The sequence below is a fragment of the Caloenas nicobarica genome, chromosome 4 (genome assembly GCF_036013445.1).
Source record: "Caloenas nicobarica isolate bCalNic1 chromosome 4, bCalNic1.hap1, whole genome shotgun sequence".
Taxonomy (NCBI): Eukaryota; Metazoa; Chordata; class Aves; order Columbiformes; family Columbidae; genus Caloenas; species Caloenas nicobarica.
Window position 1 is genome coordinate 33,188,726 of NC_088248.1, and position 19,851 is coordinate 33,208,576.

Consider the following 19,851-nt stretch of genomic DNA (forward strand, 5'->3'; position numbering starts at 1 on the left):
TTTGTCTGGGTCAAATAAAAAGTAAATGTAGCCTAGACTTATAATTTGGATGGTGGCCGACAGCAGATGCCTACAGACGGGCATAAGAATAGGTCAGACATACCATGGTACTCTCCAGAATGCTCTTTCATATTCAGTGATTGGTGCTTTCAGTTCTGCTTCTGGCCAGTTCTGCTTCTGATGTCTTTTAATTTTAAAATCTTTAATCAATTTATTCAGTGTGAATTTGTCCTCCTCTCCTGGAATGTCTGTAAAATATTAACAACTGTAGCATCCTGGGGCAATGGGTTTCACAGCTCACAGGATGAAGGAGTACCCACCACATTACTGGTAGCCTTAAAAGAGTTTCTCATCTGTGGCAAATAAAAAGGAAGAGTAAAAAGCAACAATATAAATTGTAAATAAAAAATAAATTGTGAAAAAAATTAACTCAGAGTACAGCAAGCTCCATCTATCAAAAACCTAGTGATTGCTCTGTCATCAGGCTTCCAAAAGCATTTAAGTTGCATTTGCTTACGAGCAGCCTGGCAGTTCCCTTGTGGGAGCTTGGACATCTAGCCTGAACCTGCCCTATGTGATGAGAACCTGGAAGAGTTGTCTAAGAGGAAGTTTAGCAGAGTTATTTTTGGAGAGGAAGGATAGAGGCGGACACCTTTTACTACTGCTCCTTGCAACTTGTGTCAAGTATAAAACCTTGTACATCAAGGAAAACGCCTGAAGAAAACCTGGGCTGAGCCAGAGTAGCTGCTTGGTTGGTCCTAAGAAAGGGCCACTAGGACTGTCTGGAGATCCAGCCTGCTCAGTGGTATGATGGGCTTTGTAGTCAGATAACTGTGTCTTACTGTGGCTGTAGTGAAACTCTGCTGTGGAAACGCACACGGAACTGATGCGTTTCTGCACATAAGGCAGAAGATTTGGGGAGTACTTTGCCTCTGCCGTAGAAAGGTTTCAGGTTTTTCCCATAACAACTGTTCTTTAAATAGGAGCACTGGCATGTGATCAGCAAACAAGTGTCCTTGCTAAGAACTGGAAAGACGTGTTTACTGGGTGAAGTTCAGCCATTGGGTGTTCTGATGTTTTGAAGTGCTGGAGCTGACTACTGCTAAGTCAGAGTGACCCGCTGAGTGGGGAGGGGGACACAACGTCGCAGTCAGCATGCTCAGGCTCTGTACACTTGGAGCTCCTTATGGGAGCTGTAGATGACTTTTTGTTCGTGTTGTTTGGGCAGTTCGGCTCCTGTGCCTACCACCATTGTTCAAACCCACAGAGCTCCTTTTGCCAAGGTTGTTCTGACATTGTTTCTCACTGCTGCTGGTGCTGCCAGACTGCCTGCTGTATGCAGCTATGTGTTTACCTACTTGCTGTGAAAGTTCAGGGTTGCGTTTTTTGCCAACATGAAGAGCCTGACTTGGTAAAGCTCTGCCTGCCACTTAACGCCTCAGCAAGGTCTTCTCTGAACCCAAGGACGACATAAATGTTTAGACATATCGCTGCATTTTTGAAAGATAGTTCAGAAGAAGACTTAGCAGACAGAGAAGGTAACATCGCTGCTGGGCTCTAGGCAAGAAAATGAGGTGGGTACTGTACAAAACCTAAGGTAACTATGGAGGTGCAGCAATTAATATCTCATCTTTTAAACAGTGTAAGTGTTGCAGAGGATGAGTCGGAATTCAGCCTGCTCACAGGGGCTCTTCCTTCCCCTCAGTCTCTCTCCCAGTTGTGTTTTTGGCAGAAACCTTACCTGCTCAGGCACCCTATCTGCTTTGTGCTCTGTGCTAAGAACACGTGGATTCTTTCTGCCTCCATTGTTTGCTTTTTTAATGCATAGGTTCTGTCTGCTGTTTCTTGCTGGGAAACACCTGTTTTTTTTCTACCTGGTTTATTGTCTGCTGAGAAACGAGATTTTTGAAGTTGGCAAGAAATAAATTCTATAGGGCTAGCAGTCTCTAAGTTAGTTTTGTGAAGTTTCGTGGCATGTGGTGATTGCTGGTGCTGCCTTCTCCCTTGCTGATTTGGACATTGTGCTAGTTCAACAAAATCCTGCTGAAGTAAATGGAAATAGAAACAGAAGAATTTTACTTTGCAGTGTTCAACAGAGAGCACATGACTAAGCTCCAATACCTGATGTCTATCACCTCTCCTAAAGGGAGAGCTGCAGAACTGTAAGATCAAGTGAAGACGCAGCGTGGGGTGGATATCCAGATGAGTGTTTCAGGAGGGAGTGGAGGGGATGGTCTCTGAGCAGTTCAGCCTTCATGCCACAGTTCAGGACCAAGACCACTGAGCATTTGCTGCTTACCTTGACTTTTCTTGCCATTGCTCAACAAGTCTGAAGAAAATGCCTAAACCATTTTTCAATGTACCTTATATCTAACAGTATGTAGAAAAGGCCAGTCACCTATTTCCAAACAGATCCCTGCTCAACCTCCTGCTTTTTGTCTGTACTGCCTATTATCCTGTGCCTGGAAGGGTTAACAGTGATTAGTATGGAGTCTCCATGGAGCATTTTTATTTCAAGTAGGATTTTAGAGCAGATGTTTATGTAAGCAGCAGTGATTTGATGTGCAGTTTTAATTATTTGTCAGTTCAGCTTGGTTTATTTGAGCTTGTGTACCTATAAATGCTGAACAGAGTCTTTCTGTCAGTGTTAACAAAAGAGGTAGGTCTAGAGATCAAAAATCTACAATTGTGAGGGTGATGTTTACAGCACTAAGTAGTTAATCAGGGTAGGGGTTTTTTTCAGTATAGACGCTCTGACTCACTGCTTTGGATGGCAAATGTACAATTTAAAATCCTTTTACTTAAGCCTGCACAACATGTAGCCCCTGAAATAATTATTTGGACCTAACCTCACTGCAGATATTTTTTTTAATAGGTCACCTGAGAATATGACATTTTATTAAACATGGAGAGGACTCTAAATGACAGCTCTGAGGCTGTCATTTAACCTGATATGTGACAGTTTAATCCTATCATTTCCCTCAGCATACCCTTTTCTCCTAATTTCCCCTTCTTTCTGAAATCTCATTTGTGAGAATGTTGCCCATTTGGTTGGGGATTCCTGGGCTTCCACTGCAAGCACTCAAATGTGCAGTAAATCCAGTGTGCTCCGAGCGTGTTGGAATTTATTGTGCAAGGCCCTGGCCCAAAATGAGGTCCTGAAAACCTCAGACAGACAACATTAAAGTAGGTCTTATCTCTCAACTGAGTGATGACTGTGTGCTCACACGAGTTCTAATCTGCCAGTGTCATCCCTCGGTGTGTGCAGGGTAGCCACCAGCAGGGCCACTCTCTATCCAAGGATAGGACAGTTGGGAGATGGGGTAGAAGCAGGATTATTACACCACCAAAGGGTCGTGGATAAGTGGTACTGCAGGAGGAGGCAGAAGTTGTGAGGATGGAGGGAGAGAGAAGAAAAGGGGGTATTAGATGCCAGCCATAACCCTTCTCTCTTCTACAAATTGGAGTATAAAGCATTACTATGTTGATGTCTTTAGAGGCCCACCCATGCAGTTCAGGTGTTCACTCTATTAAAAACTTTGATTACAGACTGAGGAAAGGAAGGAGTAAAAAGCAACAAAGCATTAAATATGTTAAACTATTAAGCAAGGATTTCATTTATAGCAGTGGCTGCTATTCCTATTATCCTTGTGCCTTTAGCAGTTGAAAGCTTTTAAAAGAAACCTGATTCATGACATCAACATCTGACAGTGATCCTGAAGGTGAGCCCATTGCCATGCAGAAGAAATGCCAGGATACTGAGCTTGTTTCTGATGACCGTAGTGCCTGGCCCGGCCATCTCAATAGCAAATACCCAAAAGGGTAAAGAGAAAGAATAACACAGAGGGGAGAAAAGCAGTTTGTGTTTGGTACTGCCGGGCTTGAAACATCAGTGCTGGAGACAGGCCGGCAGTGCAGTCATATCAGCCAAACTGGCTGAACAGGGAGGCCAGGCTGTCTCAGCCTGGCTGCAGTTGTGCTACAAAAGCTGCAATCTCAGCAGGCTAAACTAGGTGTAAGCAGAAGGTAGAAGGAAATAGAACAAGGTGGCAAAGGCATAGGAGGATGGGTGCTGGGGGGACTGGGAAGGTCTCTAGCAGTCCAGCATTACATCCCAGGCAAACCTTTAAAGTTCTTTGCCTCCCAGGCTATGACAAGCCATGCGTTGGGTCACAAGCTTTGGGGAAAAGCAACTGCTCCACTGGATCACAAGATAAGGGAGTAATTGTTGCTCCAGGCTGTGGCTGGTGGGAAGGAAGCAGGCCCTTGCATAGCTCCTTCTGGGGCAGACATGCCCTTGAGCTATAAGCCAACAGTGGGAGGAAGCTGTGGCTCTTTGCAGACCATGTGAGCCACAGCCTGGGCTATTGGAGAATGTGGAGTCAGGGCTGGAAGCTACACTTGCTCTGCAGGAGCTGCTGGGTCTGCATGGGTACACAGCCACAGTGGGGAAAGGTAAAGGTGTCTCCACCTCCGCTGTCTCACCAGCATGACTAAGGCCTCTTGATTCCCAGTGTGGGCATGGTCCCACAATGGCAGAGCTTGGTTGTTTCACCCCACTTGCCTTCCTGGTGCCAAGGTCAAATTAAAGCTGGGTGATGGCTGTAGCAGCCCATCCTCTCCTATATTTGTGTTCCTAAACTAGCCCTGGTTCCCAGCATGTTGGCTTTGGGTAGTGGATTTCTGGTCTCTCCCATCTCTTATTTTCCAGGTAGTCTTAACTGCCAGGACTGTATTAGTTGGCCATTTAGTTTGGGCTGACACTTTTTTTTTTTTTTTCCCCCCACTGATCTTAAAATCTCTTTTGTACAGCAGGCTGATTTGGACTACTCTCCCTTCAGTCAATTTATAGTAGGGGCTTCAGTGCAGACCATTAATCTTAACCTGGAGAATTTGGATGACTAATTTAATATTAGAGAAGGATATACTAATAACTACCTATGGTCTGTAAATTAGCTGTGGGGTTTTTTGGTAACTTACTGTTTATGGGCTCCCTAAGAATATGAGTGCAGGTTGTGTTTGGAACAGGGAAAATAATAAATTATTGCAAAATCATGACAATAACAGGGGCTAGCCCTCTCTTCCATGGCACTATGAATATGGCACGTCCTATATATTGTTTTCTCAAGAACTTACTTCACTCATAAGTTAGCAGTAATGATGTGTGCAGCAAATTCCTGAGGAAAAGTAGCCTTTTTGAAAAACAAACACAAAACCAAGCACGTAACAACAACCCCCACTCCCATCTCACAGCTCAAAAGACACACACACACAATAAATTTGAAACAGGCTGGTAGTAACTACTTTGGGGGTAAAGTGCAAGAGTGTGTTCACTGAGCGATGAATCCATTTCCTCTTCACTACGGAGAAGAAACCCACATATCAATATTCAACATGTAAGAACAAAAATCTGAAGGCAAATGCTATGACTTTTGTCTCATTTTGCTTGCTACAGTACCACATTTTTGTTTTGTTGAAGAAGCAGGATTATTTGCAGAATATCAGCTTCTTGTCAGCAGGCAGCTTCTCAGAGTTAATTATAAGATAACTGCACTTGGAAGCAATCTCTCATTTGGTGGTATAGATCCCTGTGAGAGCGGCTGCAGCTGTGACTCGTGCAGTCTCCTTTGGCCATGAGGTACGTTATGGGTTTGATTCTGATTTGAGGGGCATGTAGTTGTTACTGCTAACTGTAAATGGAAATAGAAATTTGAGCAATACTTGTCATTCTGTTTTAGTGTACGTAAGTTTGATGTTTGAAATGAGCAAGGAAAAGCAAGCAGCTAAGTGATGTCTGCATACTTATGTTTGAGAGTCTTCCGCCTTGGTTCTGGGGGTGCCACTCCTGAATTTTCACTCTTGATTTTTTGTTTTAAGCCTTTGTTCCAGTGGCAGAAACAAAAGGCCTTGGATCTCCTTGTTGTGGGAGTGAAATATGTTGCTTGCTCTTTGCAATGGGGGTTCTCTAGACAGTTTAAAAAGAAAACAAAAAGACCCCCCCAACCAAACATAAAAAGCCACCCTTCCAAAAATGTGCCTCAAATCTCTGGCCTTTTTTTAAACTGTGAATCCTGCTGTGCAGATGCCTGCTTCTTCTGACCTGCTGAATGTTGGAGCTAAAATGAAACACACCTTGTTCTCTCTAGAGTTCAGAACATGTTGAGGGAATCAGAGGAGCAGTGTTTTGGCACAAGCACCCAAAATCCTAACACATGCATACATGCTGCTTGATGTTTCAGGTTATAAACTGGATTACAACATGCTTTCACCCTGTGGGCATTACCCAGGGAAACCAGGCTGGATCTGCCTGATGCATAAAACCAATCTGGCTAAATGATTGCCAAGTGGAGAGTAAATGATGCACGCAAAATCTATATTTTTATCAGGAATTTAGATTACGTTTCAGTCATGCTAAATGTTTATTAATACTATTTACCTCATCAGTCCAAAAATGGAATAAATACTATATTCTGGAAACTGTGCTTAAAGACCTTAGGACAACATTTTAAACTTTTAAAATAACTATATCTCTCCTAATTAAGTCAGAGTAGCACCAACAGTATTTAAACCCCACATTTTTTCTTCTTGATGCAAATGGACCTTTGTGTCCTTTTATTTGTGGGAAGCTTTGTTAGCCTCAGCTGAAATACTTGCATATGATTTGTTTTTCCAAAAGAAAAGATACCCTGTATTTAGAGATGCAAATACTACCTTGTCTGCAGAAACCACCAGCTGTTATACTGGAAGACAAAGCTAATTCTATGTTGCTCTACTTCAGCAGTGTCTGTGTATTCACAAGCATCTTTTTAACAACCTTCTCTGCATAGCTGAAAAATACCGGACACCAAATTTCTTTTTATTTCCTTTGGTGGTAGCCTAGTAAAATCTGAACTGATCTGTGATTTTTTTTTTTTTAAATAAGTAGTTAGATTAACTAAGAAAATACACCTTTGCATTAACATTTGTACAGAAGTTGAACAGTGTTAGCTTTGATTCTCGCTTTCTTTGAAGATGAGTTTACTAATTGCTGCCTTAAATATTTGACTTGAGTCTGAATCAGGTCAAATATGCGGCTTCGTAGTAGAAGAAAGCGCTGTGGGTTTGTGTGTCAGTAGCACAGCTCTCTGAAGAGGTTCTATGCTTCTGCTTTAAACATCTGGAGAGACAAAGAGCGTTTGTGGGGTCTTCTGTTGTTGCTGAAAGTTGAAGCAGGTTAGAATTGTGTTCCAAGAAATACTCTGAATCCTAGAAATACCAGGGTGGAGTCATTAAATGTTAAGCTTTATTTCCTTTATAAACGAAAGTGCTTTCATTTCATCTGTGGCGAATGTCCTGGTAATGAATGTTACATAATATTTACTCTCCCCTTTGGAGTTAAATCCTTTTTCCGATTTGCAAGTAATATTTGCATACGTCTTTCTTAGCTGCGTTGACATGCCAGATGCACAGCGGTAGCTGTCTCTGCCTGCTAATCCTGTAATAACATTCTGGTGACCAAATTCAATGGCCCTGCGCGGAGCCTCGAAACAGCTGATTGCTGAGTAGGGAGGAAAAAAAATAACCCAGCGAATCTGGTTGCAGCTCTCTGCTGCATCCCTATCCCACAATCCCTTGCACAATTTGCTGCAGTCTTTCTACACAGGCTGAGTGAGAAAAAGATGTGCTAAATAAAGATTGATTGATTTGAATCCTGAAGGGGTCTCCTACTTACAAATGACCCGGGGGAAAAAAATTTCATGACGACTTCACTGGGCCTCCTCTTATTCTTCCATTTTTCTTTCCATCTGTCCTCTTCGTGGAATGGAGCGTCATTCCTTAGAGCACAAAATCTGTTGTGCATCTAATAATGACTATGCTGTGATAGGGATTCTTAAGCAGTTTTACGTGTGAGGCTTGAAATATTAACAGATGATGGTTTGTTCGTTTGGATTACTGCGGAACTGCAGCTCCGTCCCTGCAAGGATTTTATCCTCAGCACGGCACTGATTAAGCTATTTTTCTACAAAGATGGGTAGGTCTAAAATGCTCAAGTTTGCTCAGTGTTATTCCTGGTGGCTGCTGCTGGGTTGCTCCTTCTGTTTTGGCCTCTGGTCGTTCATTATGCTTCTGCATGCTGTAAGAATGAAGAGGGTTGCTGTGTTTTAAACAAGGCACCAAGCCGATTGCAGGAGTGGGAGAGAGAGGAATGCAAATTTAGCTTATCAAGCCTTTTACACAATTGGACTGTGTGGCAGTTATGATTATTAATTTGTTTGGTGTGTTCTGTGTCAGCTAATTTTGGGGTTGCTGCTAGAAGTGGCTTGAATCTGTTCTTTATTCCTAAAGACTGTGGACAGGTGATACATCTCTTTTAAAGACTTTTAAACTCCAGCTCCTCCAATCCCTGAAACAACATTATTGAGGCTCCCCACCCTTTCTTATGGCTCTCGAGGCCTAGCTGTTCCTTTCGAAACGTTGCCATTGGAAACCTATTCATTCATAATACATGAATAGACCCTCTGGGTTGTGAATACCATTGATAAGAAGAGGATGAACAAGCTGCGAGCAATTTGTTCTCCTCAGGCTGTACTTTCAGGCTAGTTGCAGCTCTGGCTGGGTGGAGTTCGGTCATAGCAGTGTATCAGCAACAGAGAATTCTGCTCTTTTAGGAATAAATCCCGGGAACTGAACAGACAGTTACAAGCTTTTCCAATGTCTTTTTCTCGGCTGGGCCACAGAGACTAATAGAGAATTTGGTAACTGTTGAGAAATTCCAGAGCTCATTTGCAGATACCTGTAGAAAAGGTGCACTTTCCTATTACATGGTTCTATTAATCTGAAACAACACTTCTGGAGCAGTTATTTGTTGTGCTGTAAGATAATTTTTTTCCCCTTTTCTAATATTAATACTATAGGAAGTTCTTTTCGTATGCGTGGGGCCACACCCTGACTTTCGTTCCCGAAGGCGTGCATGCGGCTCTGGGCAAGGCTTTCCAATAGCTTAGAGAGCCATTGTTTTCTCTATTCTTTGCTGTATAGTATATTTTAAATGAAAATCAATAGTCGTATCTCCAAGCAGAAGGAAAAAGAATATTGTTACTTTTGGGGTAGCTGGAAAGGTAGTAACCCTTGAGCCTCAAAGAGGTGACAAAGGCTATACATTTCGGAACCATTTTCTGCACTTGATTTAGCAAACCTGAACTGAGTTTCCAGTGTGTGCTTCTTATAGATAGATGGGTGAGGTTTTATCTCATTTGGTGCAATGTTTCACAACCCTTGGCTTTGCATGTTTAAATTATGAAGTGTAAATATATGGAGAAGTGATTCTCAGACTTATTTTCAAAGCTCATGCTTCAGCTGCTCTTTATTAGATTGTGAGACAGAATGAACATCCAAAAAGAGCTCTGGCAGATCCCGAGCTCAGAAGGTGGTACTACAAAAAAGAATGTTGGGGGTTTTTTGGTAAAAATAGTGTTACATTGCAAAATTTTCCACTTCTCATATATCTGAAACTGATATTGCTGTTTTGAGGAATTGCTGCAAGTACTGCAGTAAATTAGAATAAATGCTGTCTTTGGTGAAATTCAAAAGCATCATCTAAAATCTCCAGCTTTTCCTCAAATAGTCTTTGATTGTACAGTTGCTTTCATTGAGTCAATGGGCAAAATCATCCTTCTTGTAGCTATATGACATTCATTAAAATTGCATCAAAGGTGAGTTGGCTCAGGGAGGCTGCAGAATCCTGGAAATTCCATTCTCAAAAAACTTATTAAAATGAACCAATTGTGTAAGAAGTTATTGTACCAGGTAGTGGCCGAAGCTTGAAATGTACTGATGAAATTCTGTTTTCAGCTGCAGGTTTTGAACCTGATTTATGTGAGCACAGGGGATAAATGACAATCATGGCCTGCTGTGTTCCACACAAAACATCAAATATTAAAAGCACTTATTTCTGAATTGTTAATGGTTTCTTTCACTGACAAAGCTTAAGGTGTGAACATTTGAAAATTAAAGTGACTGGAATGAGATTTGTGTGTGAAATGCTAAGAATCACCTGATATTGCAGTGAGATTGGGGGAATGTAAAAGACTAAGATGAAGATTTGATGAAATCAATATGAAACTTTTCAGGCAGCAGGAGTTTTCGTTGTATAAATGCTATTTGCTGGTGTAGCTGTACTTGATGGCAGAATGATGAAATTACAGAAAATATCTGGTTGCTAGAGAACTTTCTTCTGTTAAATGACAGGCAGTATTCACTGGAGACCTTTCATATCTAAGTACTATTTTTTCTTTAAATATCTGTTCTTAGTCTATAATAAAAAAATTAGACTGTTCATAATATATCAGTGTCCTTTTTATCAAAGAAGTCTTCCTGCTGCTGATTATCTTGTCTGTGTTGTTTGGGTCCCCACCCCTAACTTTTGGGTAGCGAGAGTGAGAGGCAAACAGAGCTGCATCAGTGGTGAAATGAATTTTCTTTTGAAACATATAACTGATGTTCTGGATGTTATACTGCCAAATGCATGGATACATTAATGCATATTTGATAGTCTGCTCTTTCTACCCCCATTTGTGAAAGCTGGATATTTTGGCTCCACTTCTTGTAAAGACATTTTTAACTCAAGCTTTTAAAAAGTAACACAGGTTCCTAATCTCCTAAGATTTCATGTGTGTGATTTCTGGCATTTAAATAGGTGAAATTGATTTGTGTTTATGTAATGTTCACATTTTGTCTTGCATATCAATTTTTAACCTTGAAAATTACCCTTTCTTGGAAAAAAGGGGAACAAAAGGGCCCACCGTAAGTGTTGTGCATCGAATTACATGTCAGTTACTGCTGTTGGGTATTTTAATTGCGAATAACTTCATGCTGCTGTATATGCTAGGACAGAGGTGATTCCCCAGGAACCTGTTATCAGGGAAGTCTGTACAGCGTGTTCCATAATCACTGTCATTGTCCTAGAAATAGCCACTTGCTCAATGTAGTAAGTAACCATACCTGTATGGTGGAATACACAGCTCAAGGCAAACAGCAAGAGTTGAACTCTGCTAGAGTGGTGTGCCGTGCATTCAGTACAGGAATAAGATCTGATGTACTGCTGCCGATAAAATACTACAGGTCATGCAAATGATTGGGGAATTGAGTAACCTTTGAATGAGCATGATCAGCACTGAGGCAGAGGGCTTTGTTATTCTGTCTTGGAAAGTTTAACTGCCCTCAAGCCAAATACCAACTTGTCAGAAATGGATGACCAAAAACTGGGGTAGAAACTGTTTAGGGAAGAAGCTGCTATGTCAGGAGCATACCTACAGTGAAGGAGCCCAGCTAGGCTTGCTGCTTACAGGGCAGAGGAGCCCCTGGTTCGCTGTGGGTGCTGGAGGATGGGCAGGAATTGCTTCGACAGAGACGCTGCAGTTCGCTCCCCAGGGAGTGAGCCTGTGCCTCCCTGTGCTCCTGCCTGCTAGAAACACTGAAGGAGAGGAGTTCTTGATGGTCCACCCTGCCAGGGCCATTGCTTTTCAGGTTTTCCTAAACTATTTTAGCAGGCAGTTTACTTTTCTTGGAGGTTGGTTCCTTCCTTTTTCTCCCCTGTCTTCTCTGTCCACATATTAGTCGTGTTGGCTATAATGTGTACCTCCATCTGAAAAAAAAACCTTAAGTTTTTCTATCCCTGTGGCTTGTTCCAGGACAGGAGATGTTCCAAACCTGCTGGCATTCCTTTAACTTGTGATTTCAATTCTGTCAGTCAGTAGGCTTTTTTCTTACCCTTTTATTTCATGCTTTATATGCCAGGAATATAAGGAGTCTTCAGTCCTAGAAACATGATTCTTACTACTCTTTCTGCCTAGAATGATTTTTTTCTTGTGTTTATTATTTGGATGTCCTTCATGTATCCTTCACCTTACCTTTGCTGATTCTCAGCAGCTATCAGTTGCCTATTTTTTGCTTGGTTTCTTTTATCATGAAGATTTTCACTTCACCTACCTCACCCCTGTTGCTGATACAGAATATGAGCACTCCTTTCCCAGCAGCTGGCTGGTTCTGGAGGTTCCTTCTTGAGGGCTTCCTGGATTCCAAACCTACCATATCTTTGGCAACACTAGCACTGATAAGGTAAAAAAATGGTTAGGTGAACCTTTTCCAAACTCTGTTTGTGATTCAGCCATTTGGCTGCCTGGTGCAGTTCCTGTTTAAGCATTTTGCCAGCAGTAGTGTAGATATAAGAAATCCTATGTTTGTTAGCACTGGCTGAACCTACTGGCGCAAGAATGTTTTTATCATGGGATTTCTTTGAAAACAGACAGCCCTATAACTCTTTCAGTCCAGAGGCAACATGCCTTTCCAGAATGCCTACTCAGACAGAGGTGTTATGTGTGCTGCTGTAGACTTGACTGTTTCCCAGGCTCTCATCAGTGATAAACCATTTTAGAAGTTTAACTCTTCACCGTTTTTGTTTTATATGGAAATACGAATTCCTGTGTAAGAATGAAACATGAGTGAATTACTTGTTGGTTTTGTTATTTCATTAAGTTTATGGGCCATTTTTCTTTTTTTCTTCTTTTCCCTATACCACTCCAGCAGCGTGCAGGGTAGAAGGGAACAGGACCCGTATGTCAGTGGTCTAGGATGGCCAGTGAAGGCTCCAACATCCCAAGTCCTGTGGTCCGTCAGATTGACAAGCAGTTTCTGATTTGCAGCATATGCCTGGACCGATACAAGAACCCCAAAGTACTTCCCTGCCTGCACACTTTCTGTGAGAGGTAAGTCCTTCCCTCATGCTGGTAACGAGGTATTTGTGTCGTGCAACAAGCACAGAACAATGCATCTTTTAGTGGACAAGGAGTTTTTTCTTTACTTGTAAAGGTCATGTTAAGGCATGATAAAGTCTAGGAAGGCTGGAGGGGCAGGGATACAGAAAAAGACTGTTAGTTGTGGCAGCAGGAAGAAGAGGCAGCAGTGGGATATTTGGAATACATTCCCTTTATGCAAGAGTCAATGATAATAAATGAAATTAAACTAATGAATACAGTTAAAACGGTGTGAAAGGTGATGGCAGAATTTGGACCTCAAATTAATAGCCTCAAATTTATACTGATTAGCTTATAATTAGAAACAATAAATACCTTTCTTCGTTGATTTACTAAGCAGTGAAATAATTATCCCATCACTTAATGTCCAAGGGTTAGACATGATATATACATTATTAATAACCTGTGATTAAATGTCTTCATTATTCTGCAGCTTGGTTTACTGAAATGGAAAAACTCTCTGAAAAGAGATGTGATAAAACAGTAACCTGCCTTCTACTGTATTCAGCTGAATGAATTGAATATACATAGTGATACTTCAACGTTATATTATCCATCAAACAGTTGCAAAAATACAGCATCTGTAGAAAAGTTAGTTGAAGAATTATTGGTTAGAGTTCTTTATCTGATGATGGGATGAAGCTCTTAAGATTATACATTGTATGGCAGGAGAATTTTAATAAATGCTTGTTTGTGTGAACATTTAGTTCAGGAGATTTCCACCTCTTAGAATTGTGTGCATATCTAATTTTGCACAGGGTGCAAGAAAAACTGTGGATCTCTGAGCATGTCAGATGGAATGGTCTTTTGTAGATGAACAGGAAACCCCAACTTTACTGCAGTCAGCAGTGAAACTCTCACTGAAGTCAGTGAAATCAAGATTTTCGCCACCATGTCTTAAGTTTCTTGACTTCAGTTCCTGTGTAAATCCTAAAGTCAGCTTCTGGTTTTCACTGTAATCCTCTTATGCTGATCTGGTTATGGAGAGAGGTTGGAAGAACTCCTCCAATGTACCGCTGATGTACAAAGCCTAAGCTCTCCTTTCACAGAGCTCTTACTCGGGGGGTCAGGAGGAGGGTTGCCAAGGGAGGATGAAGAGCGGTGCAAGCAAAGCCCGTGGGAGTGGATGAGAGCTGTGTAGCTGTGCAAGGTCACACTTTCTTGGTTGGCATCTCATGAGGAATTTTGGACTCCTGAAGAAATGTATTCTGCAAAGCTTACGGGACTATACTGAACTGCCAATTGCAGTTGGATGTTTCATTCCCAGCAGCTGTTAACTTGATTTTCAAGGCCAAAAGTGGCCATTCTGCTGCACGTTGTTGATCACAGAACTTTTGTGTCAAATTTATATTCTGTGAAATTCAGATTTTCTTAAAAATAAACCAAAACTGTTTAACAAAACAGAACTCACCTCTCCCCCTAATCAAACACAAACAAAAATCTTCCCCTCAAACTCCCCTTGACACAAACTGTGATAACTTAGGATATGCTTCTCTATGTAGTAAAGAGAGCTCTGTTGATTCTGGCTAACTGCCAAATAACTTTCCTAATTGAAAGAAATAGAAAAATATCCACTGGGACCAGGTTTTAGCTCTGAAATACTAAACCCACAGATACAAGCTAATAAAGGAGATTCTATTGGAAAGACCAGGGTCAAACACCGGTTAGTCAGACACAGGCTCAAATACTTGTTGCGATAACTTAATGTCTGTCAAAGTTTATCTGATAGTTTATCATTTTTACTATCATGTGAGCAGGATGCAGTACATGTCTGGAAGCATGGATCCACTCTGCACAAATATCTCAAAGAAAGGCACATAACCGTTACAATTATTTCAGCTTATTGATCCTTTTTTCATGCAGCAGAGGAAAAAAGATCTAAGGGATAAAAAAAAAAAAAATCCCCCTAACCACTTTTACTTCTGAAGTCTGGTGATGTACCTTTCCTTTTATAAGTAGGGGTAGCACTATTTTGAACCAGTTCTTAAAGTGAGGGGAGGTTTTTCCCTCTTTGATGATATTTTCCCTCTCTCTTTCTCCCCTTCCACCTCCCTTCCCCATAGGTGCTTACAGAATTACATTCCAGCCCATAGCTTAACCCTTTCTTGCCCCGTGTGCCGCCAGACCTCCATTCTGCCAGAGAAAGGGGTTTCTGCACTCCAGAACAATTTCTTTATAACCAACCTGATGGATGTCCTGCAACGAACGCCAGACAACAACATCGAAGAGTCCTCCATCTTGGAGACTGTCACCGCTGTTGCTGCAGGCAAACCGCTCTCCTGTCCCAATCATGATGGAAATGTAAGTGAGATGAACTCCTCTGATATGTACAGGTATTGATATGTACTGACTGGTCTGGTTTCTCATGGATATTTTGTTCTAAAAAGATAGTGGAAGAATTGGAATCACACAAGCTCTTTGATTTTATAATATGTCAACAGAAGACAAGGGTTTCTTAAAATTAACTCAAATGCTCTTAGTTGAGAATCTTAAAGTAGTCAGGATATTATTTCATCTTACCAATCATCTTGGATGATACTGTCTTTTAGCACATTTGCTCAAGATTGTTGTCCTGCAAGTGCTGAACCTTGTACCTGTGCCTCGTTGGGATGGGTTTTCATAGCTCTCTTGTTGGTAGACTCAATTATTGCTGTGGGAATGTGTGGGCTTGTTTACGTACTATGCGGCAGGGACCTTATAAGCTTAACTTACCTGCACACTGAGACAGTACCAAAAGCTATGTGAGCATGTTGACATGAGGCCAAGTAAAAGGATGTCCTAGCTCAGCACAGGCTAGAAACACAGAGCTTCTGTTTATCCTGCAGTGTTTTGTGCATCTCATGCATCAGTCCTTTGGGTTTTCCCCCACCTAATTTTTTTGCCCAGCCTCCTCCCACATACACCCTCATATCATATAAGTATATTTATTCATTGGCAAGTACCCCCAACTGAGCAAGTATCCCTGGATCATGACAAGAACAGCTCTAATTCTGTTTACTTCACAATTTTTAATGTTAGCCTGTGTGGCTTCATGATAGGCACATGAACTCCTGTTCCATAGCCAAGCTTATGCAAACACGTGAGTAGATCACATTGCAAAGCTGAGCAATGTTGTGTTGTAAACTGAATGCTGTGCTTCTATGCAAGCCAAGAAATATGTGCCAGTATTTTAAGACAACTTTCTGAGAATGTTTTATTTGATAATCAGTTTAGGTATATCGGTTGTATAGGAATAATTCAGCTGATAATTAGTAATTACTCTTGCAGAGGAACTGCTCAGTTTCCTCTCCTTTACTGACTGCTGGAGTTAGGTGGACTCGTAGAGCTGATGTGCTGTACACTCTGATTAATGATTAACTGGCGTAACTTTTTTGATGTGTACTATACCTCCGTGTGTGTAGTTATTACTGATTAATACATTCCTAGTTTTCATTTGCATTTCATTGGCTCTCCTTAAAATGAATCATAGTTCTTTTCTGATATAACAATTGTGATAGGAGTCATTTGATTATGAAATGCAGGAAAAAAGTCAAAATGAGATTACTTGTTTTGCATTTTACATTGTCAGCTGATGATTCTTTGGGTGTGCTTAGAAAAAACTGGTTTGCCTACAATTAAAAATATCACCTTATACCTCTCTAAGAACTCTTTTCTAGGGAAAGGTGGTTTTGTAAGTCCCCCAAACCAAACTTACTTGGCTTACCTTGAAACATAGCATGCATTTTAGGATGCTGAGTAGCGTGTGATGGGAATATCTTCTTGCTTAAGTAAGTATCTGAGAGGCTTGGGGACCGGCTGAGGGTTACTCCAATTTAAAGCTTTGTGAGCTAGGAAATTAAAAGCTAAAGCACACACATTAGTCTTTTGTGATGGGAGGAGCAGAGATGAGCTTTGGGGAGAGCTGCGTGAGGCCGGCCCAGTGGGTCTGGCTGAAGGGCAGGGTGCACAGGGCAGGGTGCTGGGCAACTTGGGCCCGACTGAGGAAATGTGCTTGTGCTGGCCTCATGGGTGCCCAGCACGAGGGCACTGTGTGGCAAGGAGCAAGTGCCTGGCTGCTGGCAGCTTTGCAGGAGGCTGCAGCAGTGAGAGAGGATTGCCTTCACAGAACCTGCAGCCATTCTTCACTGAATCCTCTCTCCATTAATTTTTACATAGTGCTTTGGGTAGGGTCAGACCCATTGTATTTTTACTATCAAGGGGAAAAATTGCATCAAGTATATTTCGTTTAGATATTACCAGGTTTTATTTGTATTAGCTTGGAAATAAGCTTCTGTTTAAACAAGTTTTTTTCAAAAAACTTTCTAGCCATGCTGGATTTAAACCTCTCTGATTAAGATCAGATAGAAACTGATGCGCAGATACTTTCTCATTCGTTTGCCTGTCTGCTTGTATCTTAGCCTTCCTCAGGCCATGTAGATAACATACTTTCCCTTTAGGTTGGTCTCTTATTCCCACCACTTATATTTTCCATACATGTGTGTGTATCGTATTTCTTCTGCACACACTCTCTCATCCTCTGTTGTGGCATCATTGTTGTGTGTGTTCCTATGAAAAATGAAACTTAGCTTGTAGTATCTTATCATGATAGATGGTTTCCTGTGCTTGAGCTATAAACAAATGCTTCCTCATATTCACCCAACACAGAGCACAAATATATGTTCTTGTTAAATCGGGGTAATTGGGCACATATGTTATGAAACTTTTGAACCTAACAGAAGGTTCTTATCTTCTATCTGCATATTAGAATAAGATTGGCTTTATTCAACTGCTAAACACCTGCAACTCTTGTTGGATATAAGCATCCTGGTTTGGAAAGATCCATCTACAGTCATTTAGGGGCCAGGTACAACAGCCAAGACAGGGAAGACTGTGAAATTGTAGGTCCATTACTTCATAATATGTAATGAGTGGTGTAGCTTCTTTGCAGTCACCCATCCTGAAAAGTCCATGCTTGGGTTTTATTTGAATTTAAAGTGAAAGCCAGCCTGGAGCCTAGGACCCATGTTTTTACAGAGGCAGTGTATTTTCTGCCTATAGAGAGCACACCCAATATTACATTAAATGCTTGTAACAAGAGAGCTTGCCTTATCTCTGATCAGCTTTTTCTCAAAAGATCACAGAATAGCTTGGCAACGTGACAGGTATAAGATCTTGTCTAGAAAAACATTTCCTGAACTTGTGCAGGTGTTGCTTACTGCCTGTATGCTTCTTTCAGAAAAATAAAGAACACCTATCCTTGATATTTTGATGAAGTCACTTCATAACATACCTTTCAAACCTTGCTTTTCTCCTTACCTTTGTAAATCCCACCATGTCATTTACTCGTGTATCCCATTAAAGTGAAATCTAATTTTTTCTGTTCTCTGCAATATTCAGTGCGTCATTGAGGCTAAAGACAAAATTCAGAATGTTGGTGTTAGACTCTTAATGAGCATTAGAACTAAGAAACTGAGCTCTTTGCTGGAGAAATTTAGTTCTGTCTCATGGGGAACATTTAATACAGTTAGGAAGCAATACGGTGACTGACAGAATCATATCTGACTGAATTGGAAAGTCATACCAGGGATTTGGGTGGTTCACTTGTATGTAAGCATGTTGTTTAAGTCATAATGGTCTCACATAACTTTTTTCAAAATTTGCTTAAAGCTTTCAGGTTTGCTGCATGGGTAAGGCAAAAGCTATGAATAGGGAGAACAAAAGCCCACATTGTAAATTTTACCAGTTATCTGGGAAGTGCCCTCAGGAAATCGCAAGTTATATCTTCTAAAAGCCAATACATATGAAGCTAAGGTACACACTAGCCCTGGGACAGAAGAATTAAGCATGTGTGTGAGATGAAGAAGAATGCTGGCAAAGAGCAAACTCATCCTTTTTCTCTGGACTGCTGTTTTAATTCAAACATATAGAAAGCAGAAGATGAACAATGTGATTATTCAAATATGATTTTTAGATAAGAGGGGCTTGTGATTGGTGAGAGCCTTTTTCTCAAGACCTGAACTTTGAAGGGCTGGAAGTAGTGTGCTTTGGCTTTGTGAAATCTAATTCAGAAGCATCTGCATCCTTGATCATGTAAATGAAAAAGTTTCTGTAAATTCAGTTAGGTTACAATAGTGAAGATATACATGGGTCTCTAATTAGATCATTGTGCTGAAATATGCTGGTCTGGTTTAAGGTGGGAGTTTAGTGGATGGGATTTCAAAACCAGTGGGTATTAATGCAGATTTTGTTACAGCTGATGGGAACATTGTTGTTGACTTCAGTGGAAATATAGCTGAAGCCGGTGTTAGATGCCAAAGTATAACCTGCCCAAGGGCTCTCCTCAATTTAGAAAGGATAAGTTCAGGCAAACGTTTTTTTTGGAGAAGTTTTGTAAAGCAAACCCGTTATTGTGAAAAGCCTTCTGGGAATGTCACAAAATGTTATGCCCATGTTGGGCATTGAGGGCAGAGAGGAAAAGACAGGTAATACATGTCTGTCTATAGTTAGAAATTAATCTTACCTGATTGAGAAATGCTAGACGAAGTCTTAGGAAATCAGCTTATCTAGGCACTTGAAGCCTGAATCGTATTAATATTAGGTTTTATTTCTCCTTCAGCTAGGGCACAATCCAAACATTTTAATGGGAAATTAAATCTGCTTCACTCAAAACATTTTGAATTTGACTGAGGCAAAGAGGACTATTTCTATGCAGTCATACACATTAGGTCTTTGTGGTCTGCTTGCTATTACCATTCTCTGGTGCTTGTATGAAGAGGAAGAATATTGATTAGGCTAAACTTTAATATGCCAATGAAATGCTTGCTTTCTTATCTATGTTGCTGCAAATATAATTATGTTTATTATGTGGTGTTCAACAGGAAACAGAAGTACTAAATTATTCTAATCATTGTATCCAAAGATAAAAATATTGGATAAGTAAGGGGCTTTTTAAAAATATCTTGAACCTAGGCATTAAATTATGAAGAGGCAGAAAGATGAACTTTTGACATTCATTCAAAAGAAATGATTTTTTTTTACCATATAAAAAGACTTGAATTTCCTAATAAAATGTTGTTCCTTT

The 19,851-nt window shown here is 40.8% G+C and overlaps 1 protein-coding gene across 4 annotated transcripts in view; it reads left to right on the forward strand.

The window, feature by feature from the left end:
- Positions 1 to 19,851, forward strand: part of TRIM2 (tripartite motif containing 2) — a 71,869-nt gene that overhangs the window by 18,746 nt on the left and 33,272 nt on the right. For 2 of the 4 annotated variants that reach the window (XM_065633653.1, XM_065633652.1), the window contains exons 2-3: positions 12,562 to 12,743; positions 14,855 to 15,092. In XM_065633653.1, the coding sequence (XP_065489725.1) occupies positions 12,610 to 12,743; positions 14,855 to 15,092 (372 nt within the window). In that variant the 5' untranslated portion in view covers positions 12,562 to 12,609. Of the gene's footprint in view, positions 1 to 7,973; positions 8,012 to 12,561; positions 12,744 to 14,854; positions 15,093 to 19,851 lie in introns of those variants that run through there. The other 2 variants (XM_065633654.1, XM_065633656.1) reach the window with 2 other exon arrangements.